The sequence below is a fragment of the Mobula birostris genome, chromosome 11, assembly GCF_030028105.1.
Source record: "Mobula birostris isolate sMobBir1 chromosome 11, sMobBir1.hap1, whole genome shotgun sequence".
Lineage (NCBI taxonomy): Eukaryota > Metazoa > Chordata > Chondrichthyes > Myliobatiformes > Myliobatidae > Mobula > Mobula birostris.
This window is the reverse complement of record NC_092380.1, coordinates 102,995,786-103,017,544: the sequence shown is the minus strand read 5'-3', so window position 1 is coordinate 103,017,544 and position 21,759 is coordinate 102,995,786. Positions and strand designations below refer to the sequence as shown.

Genomic DNA, 21,759 nt, shown 5'->3' with positions numbered 1-21,759 from the left:
AATTTCCTCAAAACCGCCTGCCTCTCCACCCATCTTCACATCAAAGCCATCAATTCCATCATCTAAAACATTGACATAAAAATATCTGCCTTAATACAGAGCCCTGTGGAACACTACTAGTCACTGGCAACCAACCAGAAAAGGCTCCCTTTATTTCCACTCTTTACCTCCTGCCAATCAGCCACAGCTTTATCTATGCTAGAATCTTCCCTGTACTACCACGGGCTCATAGCTTAAGCAGCCTCAATTGTGGCACCTTGTCAAAGGCCTTCTGAAAATCCAAGTACACAACATCAACTGATTCTCCTTTGTCAATCCTGCTTGTTACTTCAAAGAATTTCAACAGATCTGTCGGGCAAGATTTTCCCTTGAGGAAACCATGCTGACTACGGCCTATTTTATCATGTGCCTCCAAGTACCCCAAGACCTCATCCTTAACAATAAACTCCAACATCTTCCAGCCTGGAAGACTGTTTTGTATTACTCAGAGTATAATGGGGCAATTTCTCCACAAAGAGTAGATGCTGAACTGTAACTGCATCAGAGACATACAAACTGACACAATTCCTTAAAAACTTTCCACATTATAACTAGAAAAAAGTATTGAGACTGAATAAAAGATTTGATTTCTGATCTATGCCCAGTCAGTGAATTCTAATGTGTCCTCAGGCAAAAGTGCACTCTTCAATATCAGCAGTCAGCTAACTCACTAAATAGCATTACTCCATTTTGTGCTTTGTCTTTCCTATACACCATCACAGTTTTTCCTGTCACAAATGTCACCAAATAACTATTATTCTAACAGGGGGAATAAAGAAAAGGGACACAACTGCAAGGGGAAAGGAAAAGATCCCATTGAGGTTCTCCAAGCCGGCATCAAATGCCTTACCCATCCTGTTCACTTTCACCTTTGAGGGTGACTGCTAACAGATACCCGAGTTGGTCAAAGCTGTTTTAAATGAAAAAAAAGGACACCAATCTTGGTTTTAAATAAGATGGGCAATTTTTAAACTGGCCTTTAAATGAAAATGATCAGTCAAGTGTGATGTTATTGTCCAGGATCACATGGGGGCATGTCAAAATGTCAAGTTCTATATGTCAAAATCAATTAGGAGTGCTAGAACTGAATACAACCTTCAGGAAGTTGCAATCTCATGCAAAATAAAAATTTTTGTTTTAAATCATTGCAGAGCATACCTTTCAAAACTTTGCATATTGAATATTTCAATATTTGAAAATCTTTATATATTACATATAATATACATATATCAATTGAGCATTCTTAATTAAACTGCTGGTCATATATAAAAATACTTCAATTGCATACATCATCATATTGATACACAAGTGCCTTGTTTAAAAGACAAAATTAAACCTGCATTCCAAGACTCCTGGGTTTTCTTTGAATTTAATGCTTTGAAGTTATAAAATAAAATAGAAAACACTTTTATTTCTCGAAGCCACAATAAAAAAAATCTCCAATAATAATTGAATTTACCAAAATTTACTTAAATTTTACTTCAATACATCAGCAGATTTGCATTTGTAATGCATAGCAACAACCAGGTATTCTTGTGACTTCTGAAATGGACATATTGTGCACATTTCTTTCTGAACATGATGAAATATACTGGACAGTGTATGGTTGTTCGTCCATCGTTGACGTCGATAAGGACCTCGACACCATTATGATGGTGTCGAGACTAGCGCGTGATTTGGATTTAAGTGAGGGAGAGTTGCGCAGCATCAGCCTCACTCTCTCTTCCCAATTCCCATCTGGATCCAGTGGCAAGACGAGAGTCTAGGCGGCTGGAGATGGGACTAGGCGCAGTGGATGACCAGGATGTCTTCTGTGTCTTGTCCTGCTCTACATGTTCCACGACGCTTGCAGAGACAGCCTTCTTGATCGTTGGACCTTCCATTGGTCTCGTCCGCTCAATCCGCCGGAGTCTGTCTTCACATGCTGGGATAGACAACTCCCTAACACACCGAGGGTTTGAGACCCGTCGGCTACCCTCACCTGGTTTAGTCGGCTTGTCGAAGCCGTTGCCCGGGGTGTGGCCACTGTCGCATGCAAACAGCTACGGGGAGACACAGGTGAGAGCTGAGTGCCAGGTGGGGACCAAAGGTGGACTAATAGGACAGTGTATAATAGGTAATTCTTGGCACAAAAACTTAAGTTTAAAAAAAAAAGCAGGTGCCAATTGATGTCTCCAAATACGCAGGTGTGATCAGTCATATGAGATACGATAGGAAATCATTTTGTATAAATCTTGTTTTAATAATCAGATACCTACTTCAGCAAATCTAACAATCAACAACACCTTAACCGAAAGATCAAAAACAGTATCGGAACTAAAACCATCAAAACCCGCACATGATTTATCATACACAAAAGCAATCTCAGTAATTGCAAGGGGAATCCCCATTGTGAATTAGGTTAGATCTAACTGGCATATTTAACCTAACTACAAAGTTCCTTCTGCTCCAACTTGTATAACATTAAACTGAAAGTTCTCAAGCACTGCTTCACGCTTGGTTTGCACAATTGTATATTTTTCCAAACTAAAAGGAGCATTGTTGTGATTTAACTATATGCTGATCTATGGCTCTCTACAATAAACAACCCTGTGGAATAAAACTGAAAAGGAAGCATTACCACTATTTATTTGCATGAATTAAGTCACAGCTCAATAAGCTATAAGAAAATTTCCACTAAGGTAAGATGCTTGCAGCATGAATTTGTTTCATTTAAACCTTTAAAAGCACTTGGAGAGACATTGCATAACTTCATTCCAGTTAATTCACGCACTGCAAATAATAAGCTCAGAGAACATGTAGTTAACTGTGAAAAAGTATTATTTATACATGCGCTCTTTTTTCAAGAATCACTTATTTTAAAACCTGGATAATAATACCAGGTTGCACAATTCAAAATATCGTGAAATGTGAAGTTTTATCAGTTCTCTAACTGATCTAAATAATCATTTGGAAGTAAAGTTCAACACATTAGGTTGAAACAAAAACACAAGTTGGACACAAGAGCAGGTCAGAAGCTAGGAATTCTGTGTCAAGTAAATCAACTCCAACTCCCCACAGTCTTATCTATCATCTACAATGCTTAAATCAGGAGTGCAATGGAATACTCTCCATTTGCCCAGATGAATGCAGGTTCAACAATACTCAAGGTGATCTACAGCTTACTAGATCAGACATCCCACCCTGCAAAAACTCATTTCAGGGAGGTCTCAACCAGAAGTCTCAACCTCATAGCAGTCTGTGTCAATGAATTTGTTAATTTTGCAAGACATCAGATTCACAAGTGTTTTGTGAGACAGCTGACTTCTGAATTCTGTCTTAATGTGCCATGTTCACAATAGCTGCTGTCTTGGTTAATGAACAGGCATTTTTTTTTTGCTATTTCTGAATCAAGAAATATTTTCCTGAATAGCTTGCCTGTGTGCTTACACACCTGGAATGGGAGGTTATGCTCAACGATGAAAGATGTAAAGTACACCTCAGCTCTAGTGACCTTCTTTGTCAGACTTTGGTTATCTGCTGAAAAGAACTGTGAAATACTTAAGCAGCCTTCCCTGCACTTAGCCTCCCTAATATGTTGTGGTCTCTAAAAGAAATAAATGCATAAGGTGTATCCTTATTACAGGTATGTGCCGCTTACCGTCCATTCGGACAACGTCTGATCGCATATACACGTGTATATATACACACACACACAGTCGGGATCAGAACTTACTTTTTTTTTTGAACATCGAGATGGGGGATTTTAAATGAGTGATTTAGAAATTCTGTATCTTCAAGTTTATTGTCATCTGGTTGATTGTCCACAAACGAAACAACCTCTGTCCGGACCACGGTGTAGCCACAATACATATATCATGCATATACCACATAAAATATATTACCATATTATTTAATAAAGTGCAATTCAAAATGCATATAAAGTGCCCATCACAGGTAAATAGTTCGCTGTTCTAATGATGAGACCTCAGTGAGGGCCAGGTATTTATTAAAAATCGGTTTTTCTTCTGAGAACGGCTGCGCTTAAACCCAGCCCATTGCAGGCTTCGATATACCTGTAAGTGGAAGTGTTTCAGGAAAAAGAAACCCCGAAGAATTTGCTTGCTGTGAGCGCATTTTTAAAGATGTCTTGGTGGATGATTTTGGAATTTCGCTCCAATTTAAATCCTTCTCTAATCCCAACACCTCCCGACCGTATAGGACAGTCTCGCGTAGTCAGGTTGTCACCGTCAGCCTTGGGAATTTCTTCGCCAGGCGTTTGTACTTCATCACAGAAAGTTGTCCAGATGATTTCAGCGTCATTACAGATGGCAGTAACTGAACTGATAGAATATGGAAGAGAGAGGTTGACTATAAAGCCCGCCCACAGAGAAAACTGATAGATCCACTTAGCACAAAGAGGGATCAAGCAGGATTCATTCATTTTCTTTCTTTCTTTTATTTCCTCTCCCTCTTTAAAAAAAAATAATAAATCTATTTCTAATTTGCGGGCATTAGGGAGCCGCTGTCGATATGCAGGAGACTACCAGGAGAGGTGGGATGTCTGCTAGATATAAAAGTCCACTCAATAGGCATCCCATTCACAACCAGATACTCACTCCACCACCAACACACAGTAACAAGAGCTCGTGCCATCTATATGCAAGGGGTTTTTTCTTTCATGTTATTTGTTAAGGCTAATAAAATGGCTTCTTTGTTATGTTATAATAAAATAGCTTCTCTGTAATGTTAACTGCTGAGTTAACGGTAGCAGCTTGTTTGGGTTATAATTACTGATAACGGGAATCGTATTCATTTGCTAACCAATTGGGATAGATGTTATTCTTTCTTGTGTGTCTGTAAGCTATTGTTTTCAGAGGCTTTGGGCAGAAGGCGCGATGGGGACAGAGAGAGGAGACGTGTTGAGAGAGATGCTGTTAGATGGGCGAGGATCCGACCCAAGGAGTCCGAGGCCCAGCGCTTTTCGGGAGGAGAACCAAAGAGGAATGGTGGAAAGAAGACGCCGTTAATTGAGCTCCAACGGTTGTGCATGAAGTGGTTGAACTTTGATAAGTTTGGCACCTTTTGCTTCCCTTTTATATTGTATCTCTATTAATTACATAGTTCCAGTAAGATCTATAAAGTGTAATCTGTAAATCATACATTGTGTGCTGTCTGTTATTTGGCAGTGTGGGGTACATCACATGGCATCTACACCAACTTGATTACCCAGTTTGGTGGGGCCGAAGGCTGCTCCCCCTGGATGAAAGCAAGCTGAGCGAGCCCGAGGCTTACCAGGAGGCTACATACAAGATGCACTGTGGCAATTCACGAAGAATTGGACAGCACCTTCAAAACCCACAATCTCTACAATATAGAATAGGGCTTCCCAACCTGGGGTCCATAGATCTCGAAAGACAAGGGCAACCAATGGAAATTGCCCTCAAAGCCACACACCATCCCAACCTGGAAATTTAACTCTATTCCTTCACTATCACTGGGTCAAAATCCTGGAACACTAACCACCCCCCCCCCCCAAATCAGTATTGTTATTCCCATACCACAAAGACTGCAGTGGTTCAACAAGGCAGCTAACAACAACCTTCTCAAGGGCAGTTAAAGGCAAGCTCAGTTTGCTATATGGACTGTCTTTAAATGAAGAAAATAAATTGGGCAATTAAAAATTAAGTTTAGTTGAATGTTGTAGAATTGTACTAGAAATCCAAAGGACTGGTACGTTAACCCATGAGAACACTACAGGCAATTAAGATGCCTAAAGGCTGATTTATACTTCTGCGTAGTAGCCTATGCCGTAGTCTACGCAAGTGGCCTACGCTGTTGTGAGCATTTATACTTGTGCGTTGGTGTGTCTGCGTCGCTCTACAATTCACTGCCAAAACACTAGTTGGCGGTGGGGTTTCTAGCCACTATGTTGAGTTTCTTCGTATTGAAACTCAACACGAAGAAACTCAAACTCAAACAATGGCAACCGAAACTGAAGGAGGGTGTATTTTCTGTGCTTGTCTGGCCACTGAGAGACATGGACAAGGAAATGCATTTCAAATATTTTCAGATGTCGGCAGGTAGATTTGACGATTTGGTTCACTGTCTCCAACCATTTATTTTGCATCAGTGTACACACAGTATATTCAGAGACTGGCAATCACCATTCGAGTTTTAGCTTCAGGTGGAAGTCAACAGGTTGTAGCAGCTAGCTACAAACTGGCGTCAAGCACAGGGTCCTCCATAATTTCGGAAGTCTTTAAAGCTTTATGGAAAGCATTGCAGCCAGAGTTTCTTCCCTGCCCTTCAGTTGCCCAATGGGAAGCTATTGCAGCGTAGGAGGAAATGCGATGCAACCAAGTGGACCAATCACAGTTGTTGCAGTCTGCATCGCTGCAACGCGTAGTTACATTTTTGGGGAGGTGCGCGTCAGGCTACGACATAGGGTACGCAGCTACGTCGATTTGACTCAGAAGTATAAATTGGTCTTAATTGGTGATCTATAAAAACTTGAACAATCTCTCCTTTTAATTCAAAGATAATCTGCTGCTCCCTCCTCTTTTCGCAAATAAATTAAGACAAAATAATACTCGCTGAATTAGTCCCTAAAAGCTTAATCTATTAGGATATGTGCTCAAATTGCCTGTGCAACTTTACAAGATTCTGTGGGCTAGCCTTTAGAGATGTCCAATTAGAATCCACATAGATATTGTGTCTTGTGCCTATATATGCCTAAAATACTCATAAATGCTTGCAACACTTGATTAGTGTTCTCCCACAACAGAATGTACAAGGGTAACCTAGATACAAAGTGCCTTTGTGGATTGGTTCACTGCAGATCCCAAGAAATTACTCTATTCCCCAAGCAATACATTAAACCATCCTTCGTAATTACAAAGGAATGTAAAATGTTGCTAACTACATTGAAAATAACTCTCAGAAAAGATAATGCCATTGACTGAGATTTTATATACATGCTATGAATGACATACCTCATGAAAATACAGCTTTTTACAAATTCTCCTATACATTTCTAAAACACTTTTAAAGCTTTTAATTGTGAGAATCATCGTGGAAGAATCAGTATATATTTTATTAACGTAATTATGGACAGCATTAGGGAGTTTATTCGATGATACAATATTGGCACCAATAGAAGCATTTCTGATTTGCAGAGAAATCAGCTTACCAGCAGTCGTCAGGAAGGGGGCCTTTGTATAGTATGTAAATTACCTGCAGTTGTCTGTTTCATTCATATTTGTGATACAACTTTGCTACAACTAAAACAAAAATCACAAGCAGATGCTGCCTATCACCAAATAAGAGATCTCTGAAGTCCAGTGTGTCTTCATTTAAAAGAGAATGGAGTTGAGAATGATAATCAGTCAGGATCAAATAGCAGAGAGGATTCAACGGGCTGAATAGCCTGATTCTGCTCCCATGTCTTACTTTTCCAAAGAATTATTACTTTTCCAAAGTAATAATTCTGATTGCTTTGGTATACATTAAAATGTAGATAATGCTGAACTGCAGCCGTGCCAGTTTATGAAATATTAGGTGGGTGAAGCCAACAGACAATTGTTCATAGCTACTTGCATTTTAACCCAATACACAAACCTAAGGCACTGTCCAGCAGTGCTATTCATTGGAGGCAGATTGGATCACCCACAAGGAATTTGATAGGTGAGCATTTTTTTAAAAAAATGTACACAATACACACCTTTTGAAAGATGCAAATAATTCTAATATATGTAACTGCCTATCATTTAAAATTTCTATCATTACTTGATCAAAGAGCATATACATGAAAAAATTGTACCTGATAAAGACAAGTATTTCCCAATTGCTTGTACTCCCAAAAGTTTAACAGGTATTGCTTTCGTTCTTATAATAAACTATACTTAATGCTAAATACTAAATCTTCACAACTTATCACTAGAATACAAGAACCAGAAAAGAATGTATGCTTTACAAAACTGGAAAACAAAGAGCTCCATGTTGAAATCAAGACTGGACCCAGAGATTTAAAATAAACAATTTCCACAAGCAACAAGCTTAGACCAATACTGATTTCTGCTTCAAAAGGTGTTTAAAATCAATTGACTAACAAATATGATGAAAGTGAATACATTCCTACACGGAAGTAGTTGAAATGACAGAAAAAGGCTGATTTTAAATACTGTGATGCTACTACAAATGGCTCAATTTTTTAAAACACTGCTTTTCCAGCTGTAAGGAATCTGACTAGTTTCCTTTAACGTTAAAAGTTAGCAGTGAGGCAATATATGAGGAGCTTTAAAGGCAAAGCTTCTGCAAAAGCAGAGGGTTACAGATCTGCACTTCCCAAATTGAATCTACTTCATAAAGCAAACAAGTTATTTGATTTACAAAAGGAAATTTTTACCATTAAATTAGGTCCATTCTCCACACTTCAAACACCTCAGGATATTTGGAAATGGAATTAACTCTGAACTTCAACACAAGCAGAAAACAGATGGTATTGAACGGTGTACACAAGACACTATGGTTTTAATTTACATATGCATCTCTGTCCCTTTCTTCCCAAATAAAATGGAGGAAACCACCTAATTAAACTAGTTCATAAATATTGGGTTATCCTGTTGCTGCAAAAGCCTAAAATTGCAAACATTTAAAACTATGAACAAAATTTTCAAAGAGTTATACAGTATAGAAACAGGCCCTTCGGGCCAAGTAATCCATGCTGACCATGTTGCCAACTTGAACTATTCCCATTTGCCTACATTTGGCCCATATCCTTCCAAACATTTCCTAACCATGCACCTGCCTAATTCTTTTAAATATTGTACTTGAACCCACCTCTGGAAACTTATTCTATGCACTCACCACCCACTGTGTGGAAAATGTTGCCTCTCAGGTCCCTTTTACAGCTCACCCCTCATCTCAAATCTACGGCTACTAGCTTCAGACTCTCAACCCAGGAAAGGGCGGGGGGGGGGGGGGGAAAACGACTGTAACCATTCACTTTATCTACGCACATCATGGTTTTGTATACCTCTAAGGTCACCACCAGCCTCCCTCTCTCCAGGGGATAAAGAAAAGTCTTTCCGATCCAGTCTCTCCAACATGCCCATGATTCTTTCCTGCACCATTTCCAGTTTATTGACACCCTTGCTATAGTTAGGCAACTAGAACCGCACACAATACTCACAATGTCTTATAGAGCTGTTACACCACCTTCACCACCTTGTGAACCTGCATCACCAATTTCAGGGAGCCATGTACTTGTAACCGTAGGACAGTTTCAACTTCTCCAGCATCTTGCCATTTACTATCCTTGTTTCACTTAGCAAAATACAACAGTTCAAATTAAATTTCATCTGCCATTCCTTGGCCCACTGTGACAAAGCACCCAGTAAAAGCACTCTTTACACATGCATATTCACTCACACACAAAAGCATTGCCTTGCTGTTCTGTTGTTGTGGTGAGTGGCTGATTTGTAAGTAGCAATGTGGTGAGGGTGGGTTAATTATGAGAATATACCAGGGAAGACACACTCACTACAAGTGCACACACTCACGACAACAACAGCAGAATAACAAGGCAATGTTTGTGTGTGGGTGAATGCACCTGTATATGGAGTGCCTTTACCAAGTGCTCTCTGTCACACATTTTCCCAGTTAATCTAGACCCTGCCTTTTTCACTGCCATTACACAGACTTTGGCCTCTACCACAAATTTACTAATCACACCAACTACATTGCCATCCAAATCATTAACATACGTGACAAACAGTGAGCCCAGCACTGATCCTTGTGGCACAATCTTTCTTTCTCAATCTTTTTTATTAAGTTTCGAATTGATAAAACAATGATAGTAATACAAAGAGATCGGGATTACATTAACAGTTAATGTACACACAGACTCCGAGTAACATGTAATTTAAGCCTCCCAATCTCTTAATAACCGAACATGAAAAAGATACAGAACATTTTATACCAAGAAAAAGACCCCCTACACTAAAAAAAACAGAACAAAACAAAGGCTGGGCTGGCATGTTTTATCGGTTAAAAATCATTATTTGTCATTAACTTAGCTCCTCTATACACGAACAAAAAGTTATTGAAAAGGATTCGGAAAAGGTCAGCTTACGTCATGAAAATGTTGAATAAATGGCCTCCAAGTTTCTTCAAATTTAACCAAAGGATCGATAGCACCACTCCTAATTTTTTCCAAGTTTAAACAAGTTATACTTTGAGAAAACCAGTGAAATGTAGTAGGGGGATTAGAATCTTTCCATTTAAATAAAATGGATCTTCTGGCTATTAATGTAACAAATGCAATCAAACAGCATGCCGAAGGGGATAAATGATTAGAGTCCATCATTGGTAATCCAAAAATTGCAGTAATAGGATGAGGTTGTAAATCAATACGCAAAACTACTGAAATAATATCAAACAACACACATCAAAGTTGCTGGTGAACGCAGCAGGCCAAGCAGCATCTGTAGGAAGAGGTGCAGTCGACGTTTCAGGCCGAGACCCTTCGTCAGGACTAACTGAAGGAAGAGTGAGTAAGGGATTTGAAAGTTGGAGGGGGAGGGGGAGATCCAAAATGATAGGAGAAGACAGGAGGGGGAGGGATAGACCCAAGAACTGGACAGGTGATAGACAAAAGGGGATACAAGAGGATCATGGGACAGGAGGTCCGGGAAGAAAGACAAGGGGGGGGGGACCCCAGAGGATGGGCAAGAGGTATATTCAGAGGGACAGAGGGAGAAAAAGGAGAGTGAGAGAAAGAATGTGTGCATAAAAATAAGTAACAGATGGGGTACGAGGGGGAGGTGGGGCCTAGCGGAAGCTAGAGAAGTCAATGTTCATGCCATCAGGTTGGAGGCTACCCAGACGGAATAAAGTGTCGTTCCTCCAACCTGAGTGTGGCTTCATCTTTACAGTAGGGGAGGCCGTGGATAGACATGTCAGAATGGGAATGGGATGTGGAATTAAAATGTGTGGCCACTGGGAGATCCTGCTTTCTCTGGCGGACAGAGCGTAGATGTTCAGCAAAGCGGTCTCCCAGTCTGTGTCGGGTCTCGCCAATATATAAAAGTTCTCCCAGTGGCCACACATTTTAATTCCACATCCCATTCCCATTCTGACATGTCTATCCACGGCCTCCTCTACTGTTCTCCCGGTGGCCACACATTTTAATTCCACATCCCATTCCCATTCTGACATGTCTATCCACGGCCTCCTCTACTGTAAAGATGAAGCCACACTCAGGTTGGAGGAACAACACCTTATATTCCGTCTGGGTAGCCTCCAACCTGATGGCACGAACATCGACTTCTCTAACTTCCGCTAGGCCCCACCTCCCCCTCGTACCCCATCTGTTACTTATTTTTATGCACACATTCTTTCTCTCACTCTCCTTTTTCTCCCTCTGTCCCTCTGAATATACCTCTTGCCCATCCTCTGGGTCCCCCCCCCCCGTCTTTCTTTTCGGACCTCCTGTCCCATGATCCTCTCGTATCCCCTTTTGCCTATCACCTGTCCAGCTCTTGGCTCCATCCCTCCCCCTCCTGTCTTTTCCTATCATTTTGGATCTCCCCCTCCCCCTCCAACTTTCAAATCCCTTACTCACTCTTCCTTCAGTTAGTCCTGACAAAGGGTCTCGGCCTGAAACGTCGACTGCACCTCTTCCTACAGATGCTGCTTGGCCTGCTGCGTTCACCAGCAACTTTGATGTGTGTTGCTTGAATTTCCAGCATCTGCAGAATTCCTGTTGTTTGCGAAATAATATCAAAAATGTCTTTCCAATATTTTTCCAAAAGAGGGCAGGACCAGAACATATGCGTCAAGGAAGCTACCTCAGAATTACATCTGTCACAGACAGGATTTATATGGCAATGAAAATAAGCTAATTTATCCTTGGACATATGGGCGCTATGAACCACCTTAAGTTATATCAAAGCCTGTCTGGCACACATTGAAGAAGTGTTAAGTAGTTGGAGAATTTTCTCCCATTTCTCTATAGGTAAAAATACCTGAAGTTCTCTTTCCCATTCACTCTTAATTTTATCAGATGTACCTAGACGTATTTTCGTAATTAAATCATAAATAATTGCCATTAAACTCTTCTGATAGCGATTTAAACCTAAAATTTTTTCTATAATTTCAGTTTGATGTGGTATCGGAAAAGTAGGTAAAATAACATTCAAAAAGTTTCTAATCTGTAAATATCTGAAAAAAATGCAATCTAGGCAAATCATTTTATTAGACAACTGTTCAAAAGGCATGAGACAATTATCCATGAATAAATTACAAAAACATGTTATTCCCTTTGTTTTCCATAAAAGAAAAGTTTGAAAAGGACTGCCATCCTTTTTTGATTTCTGTAAATATTTCTTACTTAACCTAGGATTTTTATTCTGCCATATACATGAAGAAATTTTAGAATCAATAATATCAAAAAAGGATTCAGAGATGAAGATTAGTACCGCCTGAAATAGATACAGAAATTTAGGTAAAATGATCATTTTAATAGCATTAATTTGGCCAATCAATGAAAAGGACAATGGGGACCATTTAGTAAGCAGTTGTTTAACATGATCAATTAAAGGTGTGGCACAATCTAATGACCCTCCACTATCACCCTGGTTCCCACTATCCAAATTGACTAGTTCACATTGGATCCCAAGTGAACCATCATGCTGGAATCTTTCCACAAGTCTGTACAGACAGCACCTGCTGCCTTGCTCGTCACCCTATCAAAAAATTCAAAGAAATTCATGAGACATGTCTTCCCACACACAATGCAATGCTGACTGTCCATATTTAGTAGCTGCGTTTCCAAATTCTCAGCACCTACTCAGGCAATGCAGTCCAGATTCCAACAACCACAGGGTGAAGAAGTTCTTCTCAGATTCCCTTTAAATCTCCTCCCTCTTAACAGAATCAGGTTTAATATCTCTAGCATATGTCATGAAAAATTTTGTTTTGCAGCAGCAGTACATTGTAATATACAACAACCTATAAATTACACCATATATAAAAATTAAATAAGTAGCATAAAAAGTGAAAAAAAAGTAGTGGGGTAGTGTACATGAGTTCATTGTCCGTTCAGAAATCTGACGGCAGTGGGGAAGAAGTTCTTCCTCGAATGTTGAGTGTGCGCCTTCAGGCTCCCGTGCCACCTCCTTGATGGTTACAATGAGAAGAGGGCATGTCCTGGGTGACAGGTGTCTTTAATGACAGATGCTGCCTTTATGCTGGGGAGGCTAATGCCCATGACAGAAGTTGGCGACTTTACTCAACTTTTTCTGATTCTGTGCAGTGCCCCCCCCTCAATACAATGCAACAGAGTGATCTCCACAATACATCTGTAAAAATTTGCGTGAGTCTTTGGTGACATACCAAGTCTCCTCATACGCCTAATGAAATATAGCTGCTGTCATGCCTTCTGTAATTGCATATGTTGGGCCCAGGATAGATGTTCAGAGATTTTGACACACTGGAACTTGAAACTGCTCACCCTTTCCACTGCCGATACCTTGATGAGGACTGGTCTATTCCCTGATTTCCCCTTCCTGAAGTCCACAATCAATTCCTTCATCTTACTGACGTTGAGTGCGAGGTTATTCTTTCAACACCACTCAACCAGCTGATCTGTCTCACTGCTGTACACCTGCTCATCACTATCTCAAATTCTGCCATTGACAGTTGTGTCATTGGCAAATTTATAGATGGCATTTGAGCTGTGTCTAGACACACAATCATGGGTGTAGAGTGTACAGTGGGCTAAGCATGCATCCTTGAGGTGCAACAGTGTTAGCTATCAGCGAGGAGGAGCTGTTATTTTCAACCTGCACTAAATGTAGTCTCCTGATGATCAAGTCAAGGAACAAGTTGCAGAGGGAGTTCAGAGACCCAGGGTTTGGAGACAACATGTTGATTAATATAGAGGGCATGATGGCATTGAATGCTGAACTATAATCAAATGCAGCCTGACATAGGTATTGCTATTGTCCAGGTGATACATGGCCAAGTGGAGAGTCAGTGAGATTGCATCCGCTGTAGACGTACCATTACATCTTTACACGTCCTCTAGTTTTTAAACATGCTATGGACAAAAGTTTTCTAATAGCTAATATCTATACCCCTCAAAATATAGTATGTCTCAAATCAGAATTTCCCAACCCCCACCGCCCTTTCCCTCAGCTTCCTCCACTCCAAGGAAAATTAACCCAACTTCTCCAGTTTATCATCATTGTTGAAATGCTCCATCCCAGACAACAACCTGGTGAATCTCCACTAGATCCTCTTCAGTGAAATTGTATTTGTCCTACAACGTGACAACCAAAATGTACACAACTGTGATACAACCATTGCTTTATGAAGATGTATCAGAACCTCTCTGCTCTTATACGCTATGAGCCAGCCAATGAAGGTAGCATTCCTTCCATCTTCTTCACTGTCATCAACCAGCACCACTTTCAGGGAGCCTTGAACTTGTACATCAAGTTCCCTCTGTCCTCCATGCCTCATACTCAAATGCAGCTGACCAAGGAATTGACCACTGACTTCAGCAATCAGTGGATTGAGTGGTCAGCAATGGAAAGGTTCAGCAGTTCCAAGTTCCATGGTGTCAACATTACAAAGGATTTGCCCTGGGCCCAACATGTTGACGCAATCATAAAGAAGGCAGTCAAGAGCTCTACTTTGTTAGGAGTCTGAGGAGATTTGGCATGTCATCAAAAACTCTTGAAAACCTATTTACCTATGGTGAAGAGCATTCTGACTAGCAACATCACTGCCTGGTATGGAAACTCCAATGCCAAGGATCACAAGAGGTTGTGGAGGGATGTAAAGGTTAGCTATCTCCATCACTAGCACATCCTTTCCCCACCATTGAGGACATGTTTCCAAGAGGTGGTATCTCAAGAAGGTGGCATCCACCACTAAGGACCCTCCTCTCTTTACTACCATCTGGTGGGGTAGCACAAGAGCCTGAAGCCCTACACTCAGTGATTCAGAAACAGTTTCTTTCCTCTGCCATCAAATTCCTGAATGGTCCAAGAACACTACCTCATTATTTGTTTTCGTACTATTTATTTTGTAATTTATAGTAATTTATGTATTTGCTACAAAGCAACAGATTCTACGTCATACAAGAGAGTGATAATAAAGCTGATTCTCACACATTTTATAAATGTAGAGATAATGCTTTTCTAAGGCAGACAGAACTATCATGGGTTAATGGGTCAGGCAATTTATTTCAGGAATATAAAACAAATACCGCATACACCACAGTGATTCATTTTCACAAGAGGTAAACATTTAAAAGTGAAAGCACATGACAATGTGAAACTGTTTAACTATAATTATAGTTATACTCAATTAAAAAAAACAAACTGCACTGTGTACTGGAATAATGTACAAGAGAAATACTCAAAACCATTTCTTAACCTGAAATCAAATGAATAAGGTAGGCCAGAAAGGAATTCTTTCATTGATAGCCCTATTTAAAAAAAATAACAACACGCCATATTTGCAAAGCTTGTTTATTGTCTAAAAGACAACATATTCCATCAGTCAAGGTTAAACCAGACTACAGCATCAACACTACCAACTTTCCTACTGGTTCTGCTAGCAATACTTAAATGACCATCTATAAATTTGCTGATGACAGCTATTGTTGGCAGAATTTCAGATGATGACAAGAAGGCATACAGGAATGAGAGAGATCAACTAGTTGAGCAGTACTGCAGCAAGAACCTTGCACTCAGCATCAGGAAGAACAAGGAATTGATTGTGGACTTCAGAAAGGGCAAGGCAAGGAAACATACACCAGTCCTCATCAAGGGATCAGAAGTGGAAATACTGAGTAATTTCAAGTTCCTGGGTGTCAACATCTACCTTGCACCCATTAATGCAGTTACATAAAATCAATTTCATTTGGAGTTTGAGGCGATTTGGTAGGTCACCAAAGACACTTGCAAATGTCCGCAGCTGTACTGTGAAGAGCATTCTAAGCATCGCCCTCTGGTATGTGGGGGGGGGGGCGCAGGGGGGCTACTGCACAGGATCAAAATAAGCTGCAAAAAGTTGTAAACTCAGACAACTCCATCATGGGCACTAGCCTCCCCAACAGCCAGGCCATCTTCAAGGAGCGATGCCTCAAAAAGGCAGCACCTGTCATTAAGGATCCCCATCACCCAGGACATGCCCTCTTCTCATTGTTACCATTAGGAAATAAGTACACAAGCCTGAAGGCACACATGATGATTCAGAAATAGCTTTGTACCCCCATCAGATTTCGGAATGGACAGTGGTGAACCCACGACTATTACCTCACTACATTTTTTTCCCCTCTTCTCCACTACTTAGCTAATACATACTTCTTACTGCAATTTAGTTTTTAATTATGCATTGCAATGTATTGCTGCCACACAGTCAATTTCATAGCACGTCAGTGGTATTAAACCCAATTTTGATTCTAAATAAACCCTGAATTAGCTTAATTAGAACTAAAACAACTGGCTACTTGAGGAAAATTTGCCCTTGTAGGATTTGGAAATAGTTTGTACTTAAAACTCATCCTCACCTATTTCAATCATTGCAAATGCATTTCTATATAAATTACGTAATGGCCACAGACTACAGTCTTTACATGCCCTTCATAACCTGGCCAATCTAAATGAACAACCATCTAAACGATAGCAAACAGTTTCCCATGACTCATTTCTGCAATGTTCCATTTCATCCCAAAGCAAAAAAAAATCAAAACTATCAAGCTCTGCAACAGAGACAAATAAACTTAACTAATTTAAGCGAAGTATGTTTTACCTCATGGTCAGTTTCTAGGCCCAAATTTATTGCTAACAAACTACCAGCAGTAAGAATCAAGCTTAGCCATGAAGCTTGATGAAGGATGCATCTTAGCCTCATCCTTATAGTTTCAAGAAAGGTTTTGTTTTTCCACCAGCATATGAGTTCACATTTTATAATATGTTCCACCTAATATTGAGCTCCTTTTCTAGGAAAGGGTGTATTAGCATTGGAGAGGTCCAGAGGTGGATTACAAGAATGATCCTAGAAATGAAAGGGTTAACTTATGGGGAATGTTTGATAGCTCTGGGCCTGTACTTACAGAAGTTTAGAAGAATTAAGGGATCTTTTGGAAAGTTACTGAATACTGAAAGGTATAGAGTAGACATGGAGAGATGTTTCCAAGAACGAAAGCATCTAGGACCAGAGGACACAATCTCAGAATTGAAAGCTGTCCCATTAGAACAGAGATGAGGAGGAATTTCCTCAGCCAGAGAACTGATGAATCTGTGGAATTCATTGCCACAAATAGTTGTGGAGGCCAAGTCATTGGGTAAATTTAAAGCAAAAATCCATCTGCTCAATTCTATTACTATTTTCCAGGCATCCTACAAATAACTGATGTGATTATCTGTGCTCGCTCATTTATTAAGTAGCAACAACTTCCAATTTGTGGGAGCATTGTAGATTGTGGGATCAAGTCACATTGTTATAACAACCACCTTTCCCTCATTATTAACAAAAGAGCTGGTCAGCAATAAGCTGTCCTGGTCCAACTCAATCGGTGCCACAGTCAAAAAAGCGGAACTTCCTGAGGCGGCAAAAAAAAATTGCCACATCCCCATCAATGCACCTTAGAAACCATCGCATCTGGATGCATAATTACAGCTTGGTATGGCAACTGCTCTGCACGTGACCAGAACCCTCTATACTTCTCATTGCCTCAGTAAAGCAGTCAGCTTAATGAAGACCCCACCATCCCAAACAACCCCTCTTCTCCCTTCTTCCACTAGGATGTATATTGTGGTACACGTTTTCAGGCCTGAAAGCATGATCACCAGGCTCCAGGACAGCTTCTACCCCACGCTTGAAGACTATTAAATGGTTCCCTACTGTGATATGATGGACTCTTGTCCTCCCGATAGATTTCATTATGATCCTGCAGTTTATTGTTCATCTGCATTGCACTCTCTCTGTACTGTTACTCTTTATTCTGCATTGTTACTGTTTTACCTTGTTCTACCTCAATGCACTTTGCAATGATTTGATCTGTATGAACAGTTCAGCAAAACATCCTTTTCAATTCCAATTTAAGCACAAATACCTAGACTGAAATTCCAATGGACTATTCATATCTATGGACCCAGACTTCTGAAGAGTGGAATTTTCCAAGTGCACTTTAAAAAACTCTCTCATACAGGTTTTCTTCGTGCAGTTCACCGCATAACAGAAGAACTGCGCAGATCTGTCATCATCAGAAATGACAGACAACCAATCATCAACCATTCCAATAGCAGTAAGGAAGTGTTACATTTTTAATGAGTCCTTTTGCATGGACACAAATCATGGACTAATTCAACACAAGTATATCACAATGATCAATCCTAACTGGTGCTTCTGGAAGCTTGCTGAGCCTAGAACTCTCCCATAATTTCCATCTTCCAACAGGAGTCATATTTCACTTGAATGCCAGCAGTGTGCACCTTTGAGATGCTCTTACATGTTCCCCAGGCACATAATGAAATCAATATTTATCCCAAGCTACGAAAGTAGAGTAGTTAACCAAAAGCATCATTGAAGGAGGAAATAGAAGTAGGGGGAATTCAAAAGGGCCATTGCTGATAAAGAAACAAACATGTATATATTAATCAAAATTGTGAGTGAATACAGCCAAAATTGGAGAATGCAATAATCCTGGATGAGATTAGATTTGAAAATTATATTTGCATATGCTAATTTACTTGCTGCCCATAATGCCGCTGGCATTTAGGGCAGCAATGAAGGTCCTCCATCTCTGTCTCTATGGAAGGATTCTTCATTGCTATTTCAATAACAATTGCTTTTTGGCCAGTCAGGGTTATTAGCCCTCAGCTCAACCCCCAAACCTGGATGACCAGTGGACCACTCTTAGTCCGGCCTCTACCCTTCAACCTGTTTGGCATGAATGACCCTACCAACAGCCAAAGCACAAGGCCCTGACCCCAACCAACATAGGTCTCCGGGCCATTAAGACATGCAATCCTCTAAACACTACAGCAAGCACGTGGTCCTTTTGGAAGCTTCATATGCCAAGGAAAAAGCTTTTGACTCTTTGAGCAAGTTTTTGTTTAAATGAATACCTTCTTCTGTGTGGCTCAAAACTACATTTTTTTAACATGATAATGCTCCATTAGGTGTTGTGGAGCAATTAAACACAAACAAGTTGTTCCTGAAAGGTGCAGCAACAATAAAAACTCTCATTCCAAAAGGACAGAAAAGCCATAATGAATTGAACTGAATGGCAGCCAAAACACATTAGCAGGAAACAGGGAAGAAAACAACAGACACAGGGGAGGGGCAAACAAAGAACCAGGAAGAGTGGATGGAAAGCAACAGGCAGGAGTTCGGAAGAAAGCGTGAGGACAAAACTTGCAAAGGGAGAATTAGGTCATGGATGGGTTGTGCATTAGGGTGATGAATGAGAGGAGGCAAGTGATGGGATGAGGGGTACAGACCAGGGAAAAGATGAGAGAAAAGAAACAGAAGAGGATGAAGGGGAAGACAGGTGACAGAATATAGAGGCAGAAGGGCAGGAAGGTGGGAAGGAATCAGAAAAAAGGGTACGAGAAGAGGGGGAGGGATGGGGTTAAAGCAGAGCATGGACAGGGGAAAGGGGGAGAAACAGAGGTAACAATAGGCAGAATGGGGATGAATAGGGTACAACGTAGCATGGAAAGGGCAATGCAAAGGGAATACAACAGAAGGGGGCAAAATGGGAATGGGAAGATGACTAAATGAGGGGGCAGAATGGGGGGGGAGAATAGGAATAAGGCCAGAGGAGAGGGGAAAGTGGTGAGTGGGTGTTGGAGAAAGTGGGAACAAAGGGGTTAAATGGGCGAGTGGGAAAGTGGGGAACAGCTGGAGGGGAAAGGGGAAGCCACTGGAGAGGAAATGTGGGAATGGGGAAAGGGGGGGACACTGGAGGGAAAATGAGGGAATGGGGAAGGGAGGGCCACCGGGGGGAGGGGAGTGAAATGAGGGGATGGGGAAGGGATTGCCACTGGGGGGGGTGAAACAAGGGAATGGGGAAGGGGGCGCCACTGGGGGGTGATATGAGGGAATGGGGAAGGGCCACGGGGGGGGGGGAACGAGCATGGATGGGGGTGAACAGAAGTGATGGGAAAGAAAAAGCAAGGGTCCGAAAGGAAAATGGTATGTAAACCCATTTAGGATTGCAAATAAAGCAAAAAGCAGAAGGGGGTGCAATAGGAGAACTTATCAGGGCAGTCGATGGTTAGGGAATAGATGTGCAAAGGTAAGAGAGATTGGCAGTGCAAGGCTGGTAAAGGTGAGAGTGAAGGTACCCGCCAGCACTACCTGAGGTAAGGCGGTGTTGAGCTGTCTCTGCAGCGAGTCCCTCTCGTGGAAAGCCTCCTGCATCTTGGCCTGACACAGGGCTAGCGACTCCTGCGCCTCCCGCAGGCTCTCCAGCAACTTGTCGCGCTCGTCCAACATGTTCACCATCAGCTGCTCGAAGTTGGCCTCGGTGTCGGCGCCGTACTGCGAGCCCCGTGGGCTCATCGTATCCTCGCTGATGGTCGGCATCACTTCACACATCATCTTGGGTGGAGGCCGGCTGCGGGTGTTTGGGGGGGGAGTGTTGCTCAAGGAAGGGCCCGGGCTCTCACCGGCCTCTCCTGTGGGGAGGTAGCAGTGGGGATGAGTGCGAGGGGATGTGTGGCGATAAATACACTTAAGTAATGGATGGAACTGTTTTGAAAGCGAAAAAAAACAAGCCCGCCCGCCCCGTCAGCCGAGCCGGCGGCAGCCACAGGCCGATCCGGGCCCCGCGCTCATCGCCGTCAGCCGCACACCGAGTGAGAGATCCAGGGCAATAAAACAAGCCGCTGCCGGCGCCTACTCCTCCTCCTTCGGCCTCGCTTAGCGTCGCCCGGGTGGTCCTACTCCGATTGTAATCACATCCCCGTCACCGCCGCTCCTTTAACTCTCTCGCTCTCTCTGTGCCTTTCGAAGCTCCCTGGAGGACGTCCTCGTCCTCGTCCTCGTCCCCGTCAAAATGTCTGTGTGTGCGCGCCCACGCGCGTACCCAGACGCAGCCTCGCCGCGCGCTTCCCGGGTCCTTCTGACTCCGCTGCTTTTACGTCAGCTTCGTTCTCGGGTCTCCCCACCTTCTCCGACTCCGCCTGCTGGCTGACTTCTCCGGTCCTCCGACTCCGCCCCTTCGCCTCTTCTCGGGTTTACACCCCCGCCGGTTGCCCGATTCCGCCTCCTGGCTGACCTCTGGTCTTCCAACACCACTCACCAACCTCTTGGGTCCTCCAACTCCGCCCCCTCCACAAGCTTTCAGGATCCTCCTCTTACTCCGACTCCGCCTCCTGGCTAACCACTTGGTTCCTCCTATTGAGCCTACCTTCTCACTTGTTCTGCTCACCCACCAATTACAATCAGGGAGAGTGAGGAAGTGGGGTTCAATCACAGGCGGTGGGAGCTCACACTACACCGTCTGGGTATCTTTCCCTGATCGGTCTCATCAGTTAAGGAAAAAGGCGGAGGTTGGGAAGAAAATGCTGATCGCAAAATTCCATGCAAGAAAAGAAACAATTGTAGTCTATTTCTGTTGGAATTGCAATCGAGATTGAAAATCCTCAGCAAAATAAATAGTACTTCTTTGACTTTAATTTGTTTTTTTTTACTTTGGCATTTTTTATT

At 41.8% G+C, this 21,759-nt stretch overlaps 1 protein-coding gene across 3 annotated transcripts in view; it reads right to left on the bottom strand.

Moving 5' to 3' along the window:
- Window positions 1-21,333, bottom strand: part of LOC140205281 (liprin-alpha-1-like) — a 161,388-nt gene extending 140,055 nt beyond the window's left edge. For all 3 annotated transcript variants that reach the window (XM_072272774.1, XM_072272776.1, XM_072272775.1), the window contains exon 1: window positions 20,407-21,333. In XM_072272774.1, coding sequence (XP_072128875.1) covers window positions 20,407-20,649 — 243 coding nt within the window. In that variant the 5' untranslated portion in view covers window positions 20,650-21,333. The remainder of the gene's footprint in view (window positions 1-20,406) is intronic.
- Window positions 21,334-21,759: the final 426 nt, after the last annotated feature.